The sequence below is a fragment of the Anoplolepis gracilipes genome, chromosome 2 (assembly GCF_047496725.1).
Source record: "Anoplolepis gracilipes chromosome 2, ASM4749672v1, whole genome shotgun sequence".
Lineage (NCBI taxonomy): Eukaryota > Metazoa > Arthropoda > Insecta > Hymenoptera > Formicidae > Anoplolepis > Anoplolepis gracilipes.
In genome coordinates, this window is record NC_132971.1 from 5327454 (window position 1) to 5347517 (window position 20064).

The 20064-nt window shown below is 38.0% G+C and overlaps 1 protein-coding gene across 12 annotated transcripts in view; it reads left to right on the forward strand.

Annotated features, from left to right (window-relative positions):
- The window catches only part of LOC140676016 (uncharacterized), a 227913-nt gene that overhangs the window by 120222 nt on the left and 87627 nt on the right, over nt 1-20064 (forward strand). For 2 of the 12 annotated variants that reach the window (XM_072910603.1, XM_072910604.1), the window contains exon 3: nt 10652-11397. The exons of 9 other annotated variants lie outside the window; for them this stretch is intronic. In XM_072910603.1, coding sequence (XP_072766704.1) covers nt 11343-11397 — 55 coding nt within the window. In that variant the 5' untranslated portion in view covers nt 10652-11342. Of the gene's footprint in view, nt 1-9753; nt 11398-20064 lie in introns of those variants that run through there. One more of the 12 variants, XM_072910613.1, reaches the window with a different exon arrangement.

Below are 20064 nucleotides of genomic sequence, written 5' to 3' on the forward strand. Positions count from 1 at the left end.
CTCTTATCTCGATACGGTCGTCGCACAGTTGGCGCGGTGTTGGCGAATGATTAGTTTAGATTCGTTTGCGTTTATATACGACTGTATTGACATTGATCGATAGATTGGTCGATCGCTGCGTTAGATCCGCGCGGATCCGAATCGCTAACGATGATGAATAATTGTATTATTGTATTAGTACCGAGGAATTACAATGAGAAAGATAAAATAAAAGATTGCCAGGAGGAGAGATTAACTCGTGCTAGGTACTTAACTTTATTGCAAAGCGGACCATCTATGTGCATGGAGAATCAGAGAATAATATGTTAATAATTTTATTTTTCTTTTGCAAATTATTTTAAAATTTATATCCCGTGCTTTATTTAAAGTTTGAATTTAGATGAAGTAGAAAAAAACACCATGCGAATTTTAACAAATAATGATGAAGATATGCGTGATGGACACTCGTAAAACCGCCGTCGTCGGTCAACTCGAGCGCGAAGCATCCGCTCTGGCATAAGTTCATTCATCGATTTTTTGCCGCGAAGAACCTGCTGTGAGCTAGATCGCGCTTGGCTCACCGGGAGCTGAGTACAGGCGATACGAAGTGTCTGATTAACGTTGATTTTTTGCAAGCGCCGACTGTCCGACGCCTCGTCACAAGCCGAAGACCTCAGCCTCCCCGGTCTTCTTCCCGGTCGTTTCGATTACGATCGATACGGTTGTCGAACCGAGCCATTCTACCTCATTCACCGCGATATCACGCCCAAGTTTTTCGAACTGACTTTCTTCTCTGAGAATTTTTAAGACCCGAAAATCATCCTGAAACACGTTTGATATTATCTCAATTCTTATTTTGTATTAATTAACGCTTGTTTTATAGTGCCAAGAAAAATGTGCCAATTTTGGACTTTACGTCTTCCTCAAGTTACGCAATTAAGCGGATCGGTATATCTACGATTCAATAAAGACTGTGTATGATGGATGCTAATGATAAATATTATTTAAGTATACATATATGTATATTCAAATGACATCCGCTATTTTATTAAATTTTAATCTTCTTCGTCAAATTTTTTTCTAATTTTTAATCTCTCGATTCTAAAATATACAACGCATCGCGAAATATCAGGGACCTTTGTGCGATCGAGCCTGTCATATTTCCGTCTGTCGGAGAGAACGGAGACGATTGCGACGCCACTGTGAGTGCATCCGAGCAACAAGAGCACGCATAACGTAGATGCAACGCTCCGCAACACTGGATTGCCGAGGGCGCGCTCCTTCTCCGCAAGAACCGGAGGTGAAGGGGGCATATCGGGGAGCACGAAGAGGGGCACTGAGAGGCAAAGGGGGAAGAGAGGTCGACCGGGATAAACATCTGAGCCCCGCCCGGCACCCGAGGCTGTACCGCTTGTTGCTCTTCTCTACCTTTTACTTCTCCTTTCCCGCTTCTTCTTCTTCTCCTCCTTCTTCATCGTCTTCTTCTGCTTCTTCTTCTTCATTTCTCTTCTTTCATGTCTCTTTCTCTCTCCCCTCCCCCTCCTCTCTCTCTCTCTCTCTCTCTCTCTCTCTCTCTCTCACTCCTTCGCTCTCGACAACCGGCACGCCGACATTATTAATCCTGGGTGCAGTTTGCGAGTGTCGATATGTAGCATTTCGCGCGTCTCGCATTTTACGGCGTTACGCCTCTTTCTGATTTCCTTAATTGTATTTTATTTTTTTAAACTTGGTCCGAACTGAACTTCCGTCGTGCTTCTTTTGACAATAGTTTGACTTGCGATATGATCAATTGATGACGATAAAAATTCATTTATTGACCTGAAACTATTGAATTATCAAATGACATTACAATTTTTGTAACATTTATCCTTGCAGCGTTTAGTTTGAATTTGATTGTCACTTTAATTAAGATTTAAGAAAAGTGAATTTTACGATGGCCGCAAGCTTTTTTACATATAATAGTATTTTTATTTAAAATGTAAAATAGCTTTGAATTTTGTTTCCGAAAAACTTTGCTATTTGTTGCAACTGTTGTTGTTGGCTTTTATGTTATTTAGAATCGTAATGTCGTAATGTGTCAAAGAGATAGAGATATATGTACTGTTGGAAAATCTTTATATTTTTATACAATAGAATACCTATATATAAAAACATGATTTATTTTAAATCAGCAGCATTGTTCAAGCTATTCTTTGATCGTATTAGCTATTATAATTTATCACAGCAATGTTTAACGTTATCATATTTTTTAAACAAATATAGGAAAAACTGCAGCTTCTATGGGAATTCGCTGTCGATCGTCTTTGAGGTTTGTCTAACCGAGAGTGAAATTATCACAAATTTTTTTCTGCCGCGAGGTATTCTCACACTTTTGTTCGGACAATTTAAGTTAGTCCACATATTGAATAGTTTATGGCTTTTAAATAAGCGGCCCTTACTCGTTCCCAAACAATTTGCCCATACTGCAGATTGTTCGTAAATAATGATAATCTATTCCATCCGGAAGGTAAAAATCGGTTCTACTTTGCTAACGGGGGCCACGGAACAGAGCAACCACCCGATGGCTCGGTCACCTCCCGGTGCGAGCAAGAAGAACGTTGGCGATCGAGGGGGCCGAAGGAGGAGATGAGGATTCGTTCCGCGGGTGAATGCTCCTCCAGTTATTCATTTTTACGTCGCTCATTGCTCAGATTTTACGAGGCAAAAATTATGAAATTGCACTTTGTGCACTGCGTGCGTACCTTTTGTTCTCTTGTCCTCTCACTCGCTCACCACCCTCCATGCGCTTTCCGTCGCATTTTCTTCTCGACGAATTATATGTACCGTATGGTTACGACAATAAACATCGTCCATTTTTTCAAGAATTTTCGGTCCGTTCAGAATTTCGTGGAAAATGTTCGATATTGTACCGAATCTGACTTTTGATTAAAAAAAATCTTGGATGGATAATTCTTTATTATAAATAACAAAAAATGTTTATTATAATGGATTTTTAATAATTAATTTTTCTCCTGCATTTTTGTGCTTAATTCATGTTCAGGCTTTCGTTTTCTGCTAATCGTAAAATATGTAGTTTAATTTTACAATTTTAATTATTACGAATAGGTATCGGATTTCTTCCTGAATTTCTTGGAATAAACTTGTTCGTTAGGTTCGGCTTAAATTTCCGTCGTTCCGCGTCAAACGCATATAAATTATCGATCTAAACATCACGCGAGAAGAGAGAATTTGACGTTTCTGCCGGACACAGCGCGTCTCTCGGCATCATCATATAAATTACCGACCTAAATTGGAGGATTTCTACCCACGCTCTCCACGTGTTCTCTCGCTTCGCTGCCGAATAAATTATTGGATTACATTAGGTCCCAAATTTCCGTGCATCAACGTGCGCGGACGATGAACGAAAATGAAGAGCGTGCTATGTCATGCAAGTCCTCGAAATGCCCGGCGGAATATTAATGCCAAATCGCGCCGTAAATTGTGGATTTCAAGCGCCGAAAGGACAAGAACCAACGATATTTGTATTTCATCAGTGCGATGTAACTCGCCTCATCGTGACATTCGTTTCGACGGAAAGTTATTGTCGCGCAATATATTTCGTGTAAAATAACGCGATGTCTTTCACCGTTTAATTAAGCGATGTTTATATGTATATTGCTTAATTATTTCAAGTCTCTTATAAAAATATTAAATCACTATATTTCTTGGAATTAAGAATAATTTTTGAAGTATAGAATGTGTCAATTAAATAATCTGTCATAAATTTATTTTATTTTGTTTGCGTATATGGTTAATAATAAATGATAAAACATTTAAAAGAAAAATATTTCACACGAAATAAATCATTCAAGGCTCGTACAATAAAAATCTAACATATGTATTAATTGTTGACATTCTCGTTGCGTGATGTCATTTTAAGTTTATTTTAATACGCAGTTATATATTTACGTGACCTCAGAGAGCAATCTTGCAGAATTTTTAAAGTGACTGGCATTGCAGTTGGCATGATTGACTGTTCTGCTTATATAAATTTTTTTGCTGATTGCCATTCGACACCTGCACCTTTCCTTGACCTTTCAAGTGCACGTTCACGTTCCGTCTGACCTTTACCATCGCTGATTCATCGGTATTTGATGCCGTAACCTCGCGCGTATAATCGTGCGTGTTCGTATCTATCATCTTGTTTATCACATCGCAGCGCCCAGCGATATTAATCGACGCTAACACGGTTTTTTGACGAAAATCTCAAAACCCTCTTATATATATAATTTATCGATCGTAATTATATATCATTATTAGGTATTTTATGAATTAAATGTGCGATACATTGGTTCACTGTATTTGATGATACGTTAATACGTTATATTTTATTATATAATACTTATTTATTAAATTTTATTACAATTTGTTGTGTTTTCAAATTTAGCTTGTATATACTGAGTGATTGAAAGTAATATCCATTTATTTCATTTAACGTTTAATGAAATTGAATTGCTTCAGTGTTTAAACTCTTTGCGAAAAAAAAGGAAGAATATAAAGTTGTTTATATAACATTTAATTTAATTTTAAAATATATTGTATTCATTAACGTTATGATTGATAAAGAATATTAATTATTTCTAGAAACTCTTGTACTATTTTAATCACAATCCTTTATGCAAAAAATTTTGAATTAGAAACCTCAACATCGTAAAAATCAATGTCAACTCTACTGCTGGCTTGATGTTGACGATTATACGTTGTACGTTGTACTGATAGTTGTACTATAATAACACAAAATGAGTTAGAATTACCGATAATTATACGGACGATAGACATATCGCGGACGATGAATCGTTGAAAATAGCAAATTCCATGCCATTCCTTTCAATTAACGATCGATCAAAAAAATGGAACGAGTTAAAGAGAACGATAAAAAGAGCACGCAGCTCAAGATATCAATCGATTCTTTCCGACAGTTCGTTGGCTCTGAGATTTCCTGTGCTGAGAGAAGACGATTCGCGGACAGCCGTTTGACGAGTAAATCAGCCGTGGCCGCAAATGAATTCTGGAGGCAATCTCGATGTCGATATACGATTCATTCGCGCGGTTCATTAATAAGAATAAGAAGCATCCATCTCGCGTGTTTATGTTGCTGACATACATTATAATAAAAATTTCGTAAAGCAGTCAACCGTTTTTTAAATCATTTTTATGAAGATGCGTGTTTGTATCATTTCTGCTCGCCTCATTTCTAATCGATTCTCAGAGTTTTTCGAATCTATTGATATTGGGAATTCGAAGGTGACGAATCCGTTTCTTTTTACCATACTACTTATCAAATTTAATTCTATAGTAGAATATTAAGTCGATTGGTTACGACATATATGTCCTCAGGCTAATCCCTTTAAAACTAACGAATAATTTCGCGGAATTTAAAAGAACATGTTTTCCAATTCATATGTTCTGCTAAAAATGAGTAACTTTAATTTTATGGTTTATCGGAAATATCTTCTGTAAAATAACGCACATAAAGTTTCGCTTGATCATTGATTTCATCAACAACGGCAAGTTAACGATTCCAGCTCTGTTTAAAAAAAAAATATAAGATGTTTCTCGAGAGGGTTTGCAGGGATAATTATTGAGAAAGTACGGAAAGCAATGACAGAAGAGAAAGAGAGAGAGAGAGAGAGAGAGAAAGAGAGAGAGAGAGAGAGAAAAAAAGATACGTAGCGCGCAAGAGAGAGAAGGTGGTGGGGAGATTTTAGTGCCAGCTGGACGTTTCAATTAAATCGTCGAAATCATCGTCGAGCACCGGTGCCGTCGTCCATCTCATTCGCCATCGTCATCGTTCCCCCTTCGGTCCTCGTTTTGCTGACGAACGTAAATTTCTCCATTCAACGGGACCGTAACTTCTCCGTGCACGCGCGCGAGCGGAGGCCATCGGAGGGGTTCTCGTGCGGCACGCCAGAACAAGTCTATGAAATATGAGCACTTTTGATCCAGCATACCGTAATGAGAAAGGGGAATGCCGCGAGTTGCTTTTTTTTCTTCTCGTCAAGACCCCTCGACGTTGCTAAGATCCTGATGATGCCGCGGATTCTTGGCACGAAATCACAACGTTTTTCGATCGAATAGACATAACTGTTCCATCAACAGATGTCAAGAATTATCTCGACTTGTATGTAAAAATAACCTTGTGATAAATCATAATACTATACGAGTACACACATTTGCGTACGGTACAATAATATTTATATTTGACTAATGTCACGTGTGATATTTTTAGCACAATGATACCATTGCTCGATGATAAATTGTTTTTATGCATAAGATGCTATTTTATTTCGCGAATATGTTCTTATTTTTAATCTGATGCAATCCGTTGCATCGTTGGTGTAAAATTCTTCTATGAGTATGATAAACTTGATCGAGCGGTAGCCAGAAGTTATAGGAATTATTATAAGGAGGAGATATAGTCTACTAGAACTCGATCCGGCTCTCGATATACCAAAAAGAGCCTCATTATCAACCTGTCCCATCTTATCAGGTCGGCGCAGCATCGCCGCTAAATCATCGGGGCAAATCCTTGGCGGGGTACCTTTAATTAGCGGGCGTGCACGAGGGGAAAAAAATATGAAGACGTAATACGTTATCCGGTTGCCTTCCTCTCCCGGGTGCCTACCGGTAGATAGAGAGGCCGGTCCAGTTGATGCCGAGAGGCGTTGCTCATAAATAATGAACACGTATTCATGAACGCCACCGGTTACTTCGTCTCTCAAGATGAACCACGACTAGATGGAGCTCTGCATTTAACTAGCGTGTCGCGATTGGGAAAACTGGCGTTTTGAAAACTCGAGAGAACTTACGTTATGAATACGATATTCTGGAATTTTTATGTGGCGCGAAACGGGGCGTGTTTAAAGTCACGTTTCCCCGTCATTTATCGCTCGGGAAAATCGATTCGTATAACATTTATATAACGTGGGATCGTCTCTTCACCCTTTCTATGGTATTAAATTATTTGAGTTGTCAGAATATAAGATATATTGAAATATAACGGTTAATTATTCATAATTAACTTTCAAGATGATTTTAACAGAAAAAAGATTTAATGTTACATACGTTTACTTGTGAAAAAAATAAAATTTTTATTTCTCACTCAGTATTTATCAGTGTTAAAAAAATATGCGATACTAATAGCTTTTTCTTCAAAGATAAATTTTTATATTGCATTTTTATAAAATATATACAGGTTGTAAAAAGATCACACACATTCAATAATTTTTACAATTTCCGAGAAAGTCCAACCGACAGTTTGTAAAAAACTACGTGTACTTAACTCTATAAACTACTAGCTTATATTGATTGCAAGTTTTATGTTACTCGTTCCATATCGTTACGGCCGGCCGGTCGCGAATTTTTTAACCGGCCGACCGGCATCGCGCACTAATTAATTCCTGCGAGTGGGTTGATGGACGTCAAGGCATCCGGCGCGCAAGGACGGGTCGTATCGATCCAGCTGAACGATTAATACATCCCGTTGCGCATGGCGCGATGTGGAGGAGGTCGACGGACCGTTTAATCGCCGATAGTTATCCGGGAAAGAAGATGGCCGAGGTGGTAATCGCTACCTGCGGAAGCTCGGCGATCGACGCCAGATAGGATACCAATATAATATACGTCGGAACTGTTTCGACCAGCGTAAGCTGCGCGTCGTTCGCTCGAATAATCTCGCGGAGAGCGGATATCTAAACGAGGAGCTCGGAGCACAGCCTCCGGGCGCACGTACGGGGATATACATATACATATATACGTATAATAAGCCGACATGCGAAGAGAAAAGGAGTGCTCTCTTTCTCTCTCTCTCTCTCTTTCTCTCTCTCTCGAGTGATATATATCGGGCGCGATATATCGTCTTTGATGGTACATCTTGAAGCCGGGACGAACTCCTACTACTCGTCGTTTCGCCGCGTCGGTTAAAGGCAGCGCCTCGCCCTCGCGAAACAATATGATGATTAACCTAACAAGCTCTCATCTCGGCGCGTTGCTCACTACTTCGTACGTTAAGAATATGTTCGTACATTTAAGGCGACGTTTCTCGTCGAACAGAGAGAGAATAATAATAGTGTTATGGGATTACCATAAAGGTGCCGTGTGTAATTAGTGTTAATTAGGTGAATGGTTAAGATCCGATGAATACAAGTCGGAATAGCAAGAGAATTTTTATCAAAACAATTTAGAGATCATTAAGATCGTAAAAAAGTCAAGAGTGTGTTTTTATATTATGTCTACTTCTATGAAATGAAGCGACGAGCGTAGGCGACATATTGATATCTCACGCTTAAAAGAATACGACACAAAATATAATTAAAGTTATCATAGTTAATCCAAACATTAATTCAAACTTATTTCTATTAAATAATATATACGATATACATCTAAAATTGTTATCTTTATTCACAAGTAAAATAATTATTATTCCTCTCTTTCAAAATTTGTGTTTCGAATCGCGAAAAGATATATAATATAGTAAAGTTCGAACTATAAGGATGGCACTATCCGGGAGCCGACGCAGGCCAATGATATTGTTTTACGAGCGATCCTTGAAGAACTATGGCATACAAGCAAACAAAGTGTTCGCGTCTCGTTCCATCTTGACGTAGTGTCCACCTAGACTATTTTATACGAGTCTCGGCCAGTCGCAGAAGCAAAGGAAGACGTACCATTGATAGCTGGACATTGAGCGACGTGCTTGGAAGAGACGCTTTGCGGTGCAATCTACTGTCAAGTACTAGCCGACAATCTTGGGAATTCAACGGGTGCTCTTCCGTTTTATCTCGTAAAAGGATCCAAATATGGCATTCGTGCACAGAATATCCCGATGAACCATAATCGGTAGTCGAAGCACGCAAGAAAGATGGTGCGGCTAAACATTGTATCGATAATAATGTTTGCTAAATGTTTTCTCGTTATAAATAATGGAAAGTAATAGTCCACTTCATCTTGGCTTTAATCGCTATTACGGTTTTTTATGGGATCGTTTGTTTTTATAATGTGTCGGTCACTTTATTCAAATCGTTAATTTTTTTCCTTCGCAAGTTTTTATTTATTATCGTTTTTTGTATTTTTTTATTTTATTCTGAAAACACAATATATGTTTTTTAGCTTATTTATTTATATTAAATAAATTTAACTATGTTTAACTTATATAATTATTTATTAATTTTCTTTCTTAATTTTTATTTTTATTTTTATTGAAATTTATATTTAATTATAGTATTCAAACCTTATTTCAATTTCTGATTTTTTTCTCGGATATACAAAGTTTATTTATTGCGTATATAAATCTTTATTATAAATTTTTATGCATTGTTTATTTTCTGCATCTGACAGTTGTCACCGACTGTGCGTACCTCAAATAAGACTCGCTGAAGCTTATTCAAATGCTTTCTCTCTTTATACTCATCTTCTCGTCAGCGTTCCTACGACGCGAGAAAATCATCTCGAATTTTTTCCAAACGGAATTGCTATGCCGACACTGATCGTCGCGACAGGTTACACCGACGGTCGGCTCTCCTCTCGAGGATTCCAGTGATTCTTACTCCTGTGTTCTATCGCGACCCACTACCGCTACCACCACCTCCACTATCACTACCACCACCAGTACCAGCACGGGCGCCGTCGTCGCCAGCATCACCACCTTCGTTCATCCACCACCATCTACTCCGACTACCACCTCCTTTGCAGGCAGCGCGGGGCACTCGCCATGTGACTGAATCCCCTTCTCCACAGGTTGACGAGCTGTGGGCCTGCCTACCTGCCGCCCGTTGCCCCGCTCCCATTACGGCGCGGACTCTCGCGGCAGGTGCACCAACCTAAGTGCCACTCCGCTTACTTGTGTGTCGTGCCTACTAAGGCAGAACAGTGTGGTCAGGTGGTCAGATTCTTCCCTCTCTCTTTCCCTCTTTCTCCTTTTCTCTCTCCCTCTCTTTCTTTTCTTTCTCTCTTCCTTTCCCCGCGGACTATCTCTTCCACCGTCGTTTTCCCCTCTGTCCATCCCCCTACCTGTTTCCGTCTCTTTCTTCTCTCTCTCTCCCTCTACTGTTTCTCTTTTTCTCTCTCTCTCTCTCTTTCTATCCGTCTATCTCTTCGACATCACCTCACGCAGCAGTGCTGTGTAGTGTCGTGTCATCCCGCGGTACGTCAACGATCCTCTCGGACTGAAGGCAAGGATCGACCGGGTCGGAGGTATACTCTGCGATTACCGGGGCCGGTCGATCGCCGGTGTACTGTAGAGTGAAGAAAGTGATCCCGCGGTGACCGCAGAGGTGAAGGAAGTGATAGCTTGATGAAACGCGTGATCTCTTGACACGGAAAAGATGAAAGTGATTTATTGAAATATTCGGATTCGAGAGAATTTCTAAAATCTCATTTTTTTAGAGAAGTGAATTTTACACGTGCAAACAAGATCTTACGTTGATAAAACTTAATCGTGATGATAAAAGACCAGCGCATCGTGCTTAAAACTATTTGTTAAGAATGAGAATTAGTAGATTGAAAATCTAGTGTACATCAACAGAATTTTCATTCAGCATCTGCTAAATGAGTAGCCTGATAACTGTGTTCTGACAATGAGTGAAAAGAAAGAGTAATCTGATGATTTAATTCAAAATTCCATTGCGATTCGCAGGATTCTGAAGACAGCTATTATTCGACGAGCAGCAAAGTGGAAGGCGCTGAGAAAAGGAACATTCAGTAAAGGTGTCAAACGTCGATAGTACCTTATTGACATTTCCGTGACATTTAATACGCGATTCGAGTCAAGTGCCAGACACCTTTTCGTGTAACACGCGTGTACCTCGCTGTTACGGCGAAATAGTTTGCGAGAAGTGTGTTATCACCGTACAACGACGTGACGAGTAAAGAGGTGACAGAGAGGAAGTGAGACGAGGGCGAAACGAGTCGATGACGCCTCCTCCGTGCCTTATCAGCGGCGCAACCGGAGCGTGGTGACGGCGAAAAGTCATCTACAGACTTATCTGTCTCTCGGAATCCTCAACTTGCACGTGCAAGTCTCGATAATAGGAATCAGACGAGCTGAACGTTTTCGAATAAGCCTGTTCCGAATCTGTCAAATCAGCCGATAATACAACGAGATTTACGAATTTAAACTGTCTGTGAAATAGAGACAGAGCAAGAAAGAACTCTTTGCAACAGGTGATTTCCCCTATAGATCACCAAACGCGGTTCTCCTGCGATTTACGACAGGCAGAACCGAAGATTCTTCGCTCGGTTGGAGGTTGACACTAATAGCCAAACTGGACATTCTTACCGCCACGTCGGGAAGAACGGAGTGGAGATGTCCGCGGGTCGCTGAGAGAATGAGGGAGTTGGACACCGAGAGCCCTGTCGTCTGGCCGGCCTGGTGTTACACTGGTGAGTTGAGCAATAGATATGTGAAAAAGAAAATTAAGCAAATTAATGTTGCACCGCATTGTGTAATAATTTCACAATAAGAAAAGATATTTTTAGAAAATTGATGATTACTACGCTGTTGATTAAACAGTTTTAAAAAGTTGTTATTGACATTTGTTATTCAGTTGATTCGCGTTTATCACGTCCGTTTTATTCCATCTTATATTGTGATTATTTGATTTTAGATGTATTAGTTAAAATTTCAATTATTTTTAAAGATTATTCACAAATTTTCGGAAATTGTGATAATACTATCAGTTTCGGTAGAATTATTTATATAGCTCGCGTAATCAATAATATGTCCACGTTTATATTGGTTGTTGTTGTTGAACATTTTTTAAGTATTTTTAACAGAGAGAACTCAAAAACGCACTCTGACGCGATGCAATCAAGATTGACTCGCAAGCGCGATGTTTTGCATAAACATATCCGTCGTTGATCAGTCTATCAATTGCGCGGATAGGTAGTCGGCGAAATCATAACAAGTCATAATGTAATAGGATGCAAATCGTCGTTGCAGCGTACGGAAAGTTATGAAACATGCGGTCGAGTAGGCGTCACGCTGCGACTTTGGAATTCGTACTTTATTACTATTGACAGGTCGCATGAGATAGACAAAAAGCAAACATAAGCCTGGATAAGAAAGCACGAGTGTCACGAGAGTGAATTATATAATACAAAGGCAATTATTGTTCTTGGTAATCTAATCACGACTTTATAATGGTGGAACAATTAGTGCAATCTCCAGAGCTATAAATGAAATCTTAATTGCTGCCTTTCATAGGTATATCTAATTTATATTTGCTGACAAAACTGCATTTATCTTTTATTGTCTTAATCATATTTTTGTGATTAAAATTATATCTTCAATCTTAAAAAAAAGGAATATAAAGAGTGAAATGTAAACGCAATATCAATGCAATGAATGTGTGAATTCTTGGAAACTCGGTTAAAAAAATAGCGATAAAAAGTTCTTTCTGTAACACGTTTGAGTGCTTTGTTTTATCATAGCAAACTTTTAATTTCTCGGAAATTGTCACCGTGATATCTTTCTAATATGTCAATAAACTCATGTTTTGAGTGCTATGTAACATGACTCTACTACCGTTAAGTTGTTCAAAAATTCTAATGAAATATGAAACTATGAAAATATGAAATTTAAGTATTTTAGTTTAGAACGCTAATAAAATTTCGAAAAGTATTGACTTCATATAAAATAGAATCGCATATTTTTTTATGAATTTTAATCTATTTTTTTAACATTATATATATCGCTGATTCTTTTCAAGAATTAAAAATTTACAATTCTTCGTACTTTATCTTTATATTTAATTAGTAAATATCATTCTAATCTATTCATAAATATGTACATTACATTATTAAATTTAACTTTAGCTGTTCTCTTTGTATAAATTTGAGTTTTTTAATTTCGGAATTTTATCTCATATCGCAAATAACAGCATCTGTCCAGTTTAGTTCTTAATAGATTTTTCGGAGATCATAATTTAACGAAATAAAGAAAATGCGACAAGGGTCATAGGTTTCCTCAGAAATAGCTTTTTTATCGCTTCTTATCAAGCCAGACTTCTCTTAGTTCCTAGGCTACGGTTACCTACCTGCCGAATCGCTCTACATCATGTTTTTCTACGTTGTTTTGCCATGCGAAGAATTCGTCCGTTAACAGGGAGACGAGAGACGAGAACGAATCATGGAGGGTGTAATTATGGTGCTCGATATTGACAATTAGGAACCCTTAAGAGAGCTGTCGGTAGCAGAATAGAGGTCCATTTAGCTCCCGCAACTTCCAGCAGCTTTATCTCGTCCAATCGTCTCGCATTATTCGTCGGCATCTTCTAATTAAGAGAGAGCTCGCGGATTTTTTTCTATTTAGATTGAAAATGTCATTGTTAATTATCAAGCGATAGATTTTTCAACTTCAGCCAAAGTCCGCGTGTATCGACACACACTTAATATCCTAATTCGCTACTTAATAATAAAACTAATGTTGAGAAATCGATACATGAGAATTCGATACCACTCAGAAAGTCGAACAAAAAATATCGAGCGTAATTAAGTTCCGTAGTGCTGACTGCGTTCATGAAAAAGCACGCAATCCGTCTCGAATCGTTCGGTTAAAACGCTATTTTGCCAGTCAGGATATTAATAAACTTTTTTTAGCGCCGCGCGCATTATATCGCGACGCGATTGCACGCGGCTGTGTGCGTTGGTTAGCCGGTCGTTCAGCTCTCTGGTTCGGAGTAGCGTAGCAAAATCAGCGTGATTTGGTGACAGAACCGATCCCGCGGAACGGATTCGTTACGGTATAAGTCGAGGTAATGGCGAAAGACGTTCCGTGGACGCGCCGCGACCGCTAATGCGATTACCGGCTCTTTCCTAGTCACCAGGAAACAGACATTGTTTCGCGTCGCCGAAACGAATCATCTAGGGTCGCCGCAGGAATTCATTTTCGGAATCTACGGTTAACGCGAGACCCGTAATTATTCTTTCGGAAAAATGTTCTTTATGTTCTCAATTATCTTTTTCTTTTTTTTTTTTTTGATTTGATTAAATTAACATCTTCACGAAAAGTAGAAAAGTTTTAAATATTTTTTTCTCACAACGCTAGATGATAATTTACAATTTATTTATTTGACTTAATTATTTATTTTGCGTAATTGCTAATTCCACAGATTCTTTTTTAATCCATTTAACTGGTCTTTTACATGATATGGCACGAGCTTTTTAAATTACTAAAATTGTTTCTTTTTGTTTTTGCATTTTTATTAAAAAAAAAAACTAATAATAAGTATGAGTCACGTTATTTATGTAGATCTCTTTATCTATATGTGTCTTATCTGGAAATATGAAATACAAGAAATCATCTATCAATAATCTGACTGATAAGACAAATTGTTTAATCAAGTGGACGAACGACGAAGAATCGTCGTGAACAATTGCATAAATATTATTCTCTCGGTTTCTTAACTCATTACATTTGAATTTTCTCAGCGGTTGTTTCAGACTTGCGGCTTGCGTCAAAGCATTCGCTTAGTTTGTTAAAACCGCGATGCGTAAAAGCCGCAAGGAGAAAGTTATAAATTATGACAATTATTGATGCCAACCGCTCTCGCACGACTAGTTATAACGATGTTATCATCATTAAGTTAAGTAATCGCAGTCTTGTTATCGCTGCTTATATTTTGATTATCTTAAACTAACAGTCACCATTAACATTATATTTTAAGTAACATAATTATAACGCTTTCTTGACGCAATACATCTTCATTCGTCTGACAATTTCGTAAGGTAACCTTTTTTTTTACCCGAAGAATTATCCTTTGAAAAGCGTGAGCAACCAGATGGAACATAATATTTCTGGAATCTGGAACGTCTGATATATCACGCTGTCGCGGTGGCCTCGTCACTTTCGTGACTTATCGTCGGCCAGGTCTTCCTGACCAGGTTTCCAGGAATTACAGTTCTTGCCGGCCATCTCCGGTTACCTTGTCGAAAGCGCCATGTAGGGTCTCCCTGTCGAACGGTCGAAGAGGGATCACGCGCTCGCACGGCTTTAGCTCGACCTTCGCCTTCCGTCGCGGAACACGACTTTCAGCTCCTCCGATAGTCCCTTCGGCACGTTCGTAGTCGTACGGATTGCCATTGACAGAGTTAAATATTGGCTATCGCTCAAAATACAAACGCGATTATGCTTGTGCCGGTGACTGCATGTCGTTGTCATAATAGTTGGGTGACTTATTTATGGACCACAAAGCATCGGCTTCTGCCTCCGACTGTCGTCTTTCTTCCTTTGCTGACTCGCCATTGAAAGACGCGCTCCTGGCAGACGCCTAGTCATCGGCTTGTTCCATTTTCATTGTTTCCGACAGTTAATAAAACTTGTCTTTTTAATAGAAATAAGCGGCTCTGTTCTTATTTATGTTTTAACACGTCGCGTATTTAATTTCAATATGATGTATTGTTAGTAAAAGTAATAGCATAATATAATAGCGTAAATGTGCGAAACAGAAATGCAGATTATACATGTGCAGTCAAAAAAGATGTAATTATCTTTTAATTATCTATTTCTACCGCGTGATTATCTATTATATCACATGTTTTAAAAATTGCACAGAGTATTAACACTTTGAATTTATTAAACTATAGAAATATCCAAATAAAAATATGTAAATCCATTGAAATAACTGTGTATTCTCTCTCTGGCATGATTATTGAAGAAATCGCCTATAGCGATAGTCAATAGTGTACCATACCACGTAGTCAATAATATACTACACCACGGCACTGGAACGAGATCAAATAACAGATGTTTTCCACCTCCGCTAAAATCAACGCGTCTCCCAGATTAAGACGAGAAAGCCGGTCAGAGAGGCCACTGAGAAAACAGCAGCAAAGTTCGTCCCCTGCTGTTCGAAAGACTAATAGACACAATTATGACGGAAACGGGAACCGCCTTGAAATTGCACCGCCAGGGTTTCTAATCGCGTTTCCTCGAGACAAAGGGCACCAGTTGTGGAAGAGGATATCTCAGGTCTTAGGACAAGGAAGTGGCAAAAGGGAGAGAGATGGAGAAGGAAAGAAGGTGAAACAAAAAGAAAGGTTGAGAAAGGGAGAGAGAGATAAGAAACGTGAAAAAGTGGCAGGTCGCGTCGAGGTTGGCTTGAGGTGGGAACAAAAGCCACCTTTTCTTCTTGCTCGTCTTCTTCTTGCTTTTCTTCCATCGTCTTGTTCGTGAAGAGAAGCGTTTGGTCCCGCGCTACGTAGAAGGATCGCTCTGGGATCCACCATTGTGACTTCTTGCACGTATGAAAAACCACAAACCGCTGACGTTATTTCGCGGCCGCGAACACGAAGGGCCTTTCTCTCTTTTCCCCTCTTAGCCGCGAAGCCCAAGCCGCGTAGGTAATACGCGGGAACCTTCTGCTCCCTTGTTACCCTGGTTTCCCCCTGAATCCGCTCTGTGCTTTGATTCGATTTTTTTTTCAACGGCACCGCAAAATCGTGCGTCGGAATGATGCTCTCGTTTGATTCGACCATCTCGGTCAGATCTGTGAGATTATTATGGCGTTGCTTATCGATGAATGCGTATGCAATATTGATTTGATAAATAATGAACAGTAATCGTTATAAAACTTAAGTTGAAAAAATGGAATGACATTTGATATGAAACGAAGAACTATTAATAATAAAGTACACCTTTTTTTGCATATCATCTTAATAACTTACAGAATTAAGATAATCAATCATCTATTGTAAGTACTTTATCAATTTAAACTTATCAATAAAATATTGATTCTACTGAAAATTAATTAACGAACAGCGATAACTGAGCAATATTGATAAAATAAATAATTTCAATTAATATTATACTCGTACAATCGGTAAATATTTTAAGATGGAATTCAGATCCATCTGTTGCGATCTACTTCATTGCGATCAATTGATTTCCGAATCGCTCTCGAAAGTAAATGGACGTGCTCCTTTTTCCCTCCTCCTAGCGACACGCGTGCGCCAACGAGTCCCCTGTCGTTCCAACAGGTGACAGGGGAAGTCCTTAATCGCGTCATGACGTTTTCATATCGGGAATCGCGCGAGTCACGTCGCTTAATTGCCCGTGCGAATTATTGAATGCCAGAGCACCGGCCGATTGCGCGCACGGCACGCGTTTATCTTTCGGGAAACACTTCGGTGTACTTGTGAATCGGAAGAGAGAGAGCGGAGTCTATCTGACATTATTATTAACGCGCCAGAGGACGAGTGACGACGAGTGGCGGGTTTACTGTCGATAACGAGCCATCGAGGAGAAGACGAGTTCTCCATTCAGAGCGGCCAGACGCCTCGAAAAATCTCAACCGACAAATGACAGATGGTCACGGTTCTCCACGATGGAGAGGATAGGAATCTATCGCGGGGAAAGGGACCCATAAGATGTGAGAGGTGCCTGGAGTACAATAAACAATCCACGGGCATTATTCGTTTCTCTCTCTCTCTCTCTCTCTCTCTCTCTCTCTCTCTCTCTCTTTCTTTGGTTATAAAAATATATATAGGTCGATGCTACATATATAACGTCAAGACGATGACGACTCAAAAAGTCTAGCCCTTTCTATATTAAATGTAACGTTTATTTATTTTATCAACACGTTGTTTATTTGCGGACGCTTTCATATGCATGCGTATGCCAGTTATGATATATTATATATATATATAATGCTGCATTAAATATGGAAATAGCATTTTCACTTTACATTTGTTGATGTTTTTTGATATTAATTTTAATTATCTACATGTGATATAATATATGTATAAATGAAAAAAATTAAAATTTACAAGCCATTTTTTTCTTACTATTTGCGTAAAAAAATTTGCGATAAATGAGTTAAAAATAGAGTAAATATTGTTTTTGCAGAATTCGCGAAATAAGGAATACAGAATAAGTAATTTAGAATAATTATTGAACTAATGATGATTTGCAGAATTATAAGTCAAGATTAAATACAACGTTGCTTCAAGCGACTCAGAAATATCAGTTTCGATAATTCTACCTTCCGTCCTTCTGGTATCATTTGCTCAAGTGATCTGTAAAAACAATTTACAGGTGCCGCGAAAACGGTGTTCGAAAGGTATGTGTGAAGTAATAGCCCATTCCTGATCGTTTTGGTTGTCGTTATTGTAAAGTTCCTATTACTATAATCTATTAAAATAGAGACTTATCATACATAATCTTCTGCCTTTATCGATAAAACATGCGCAAGAATTTTTTAAAATTTTATAATATCTATTTTAATAAAAACAAATCTTTATTTTTTCAATAATTCGATATTGAATGTTATTATTAAATAATCATAAAGCGATTCAGCTGTACTGATTGATACGATAAAAAAATATTTTACATAAAACAGCACATTTTTTATTATTTAACAAAATACAAATAATTTTTGCAATTATTTATAATAATATGTTTTATAATTTACCGCGTTTACTATTTATTTAAGACATCCAAATTATTTTTTATGAAAGTAATTGTTGACACAAATTCGCGATAATGAGAAACAGTGGAGTTAGTATAAAGTTAAAAAAAAAAGATGAATATATGTATACAGAAAGAACTGTCTTAGATAGCTTTTGCTTCACAATATAACAAATCATGAATTTCATACACATATAAAAATGCAAATGATGAGGAGGAGGGATCTCTCACGCGGACGTTTTTTTACGACGACATCCGCCGTTGATCTCGACAAGCGTGAGTAACGTTCCAATCGCGGCAACAAATCTCGTTCATGCGAAGTTCGGCGAGATCGTTGTCAATCAAGAGGTAGTTTGAATAAGAACGAGTTTTGGAAGATTATATATTTCTTTAAACTTCATAAAGCATTATATATTTTCACAGCGATTTCGATTTAAATTTTTATTTCGGATCATTATCACTTCATTTGTGTAAACGTGACATTGATCGTACGAGAGACATGACAGTTTCATTTCTCTTTAGATTTCTAGTGATATAAAAGAAAAATTATAATTTAAAGAATATTAATCTCCATATCAATCATGATTTTTAAAAAGTAATTTATTTTGCATCAAAATTAAGATTCCATGATATTATTTTCTAGGAACTAAAAAAAGAAAGAGACGATATTATCGATTTTATTGTGAAATTAAGTCTGGTCTTCTCTCTGGTCTCTTTCTCCCATTGAATTCTAATTTTACTCTACTTTTGATATTTTGATAAACACATAAATATAAATTTATATGAATTTTGATGACGGTAAATTTGATCTGCTTATATCGAATAATGTGGGAAATACGATTTAGTCAAAGCTCTTGTTCATGTATACCGTATCGAACCGTGCGATTGATGGTTTCGCAGTTTTGAACATATTTGTTAGACGTTGCGTTGTCACGTCTGCCTACCAACTACGAAGCTTCTGACATGGTATCATTGGCAGCGTGTCGGTATGACGACCCAGACGAAACGTCGATGGAATATAAAGTGTCGTCCTTCTTTGCGAGTGCAACCAGATAATCTACCGCAGATTATAATTCGCTACGCGTCGAACGCGTTTTTAAGTTCATTCACGTCAAGTTTAATCGGAATGTGTATGTGTGTGTGTTGTATGCGAGCGTGTGCGTGCGCGTGTGTTGGACTATGGCTTCAATTTCGCAAATTAATTTAGATTTTGTTACTTACAATATCTATTTTGATATTTTTGATTATTATTATGCAACGTTAATTTTATAATTATGGAGAAAACAGGACTAAGTTTATATATGCATTTAAAAAAATATGAAAAATATTCTTAAAGTATAATAATATTTTTTTAAAACTTTTTTACCTGATTCTGATAGGTATAAAATCAGCTATAAAAACAGCTATAAAATCGATAAAACTTAACCGATCGCTAACATGTGAATTATTTTTCCCTTATCATTATCTCGTTGCAACGAAATAACTCGCATAATTAGCGATATACTATTAACTTATATCTGATTGAAAGCCATGTTGGATCGAAGAAGTCGTTCAGCCGGCCGACTTGGCCGAGATGCGATCAGACGGATGCAGAAGAGCCATAAGCGGCGAATGCAATGCGAGAAGCGGAGAAACAGAGAAGA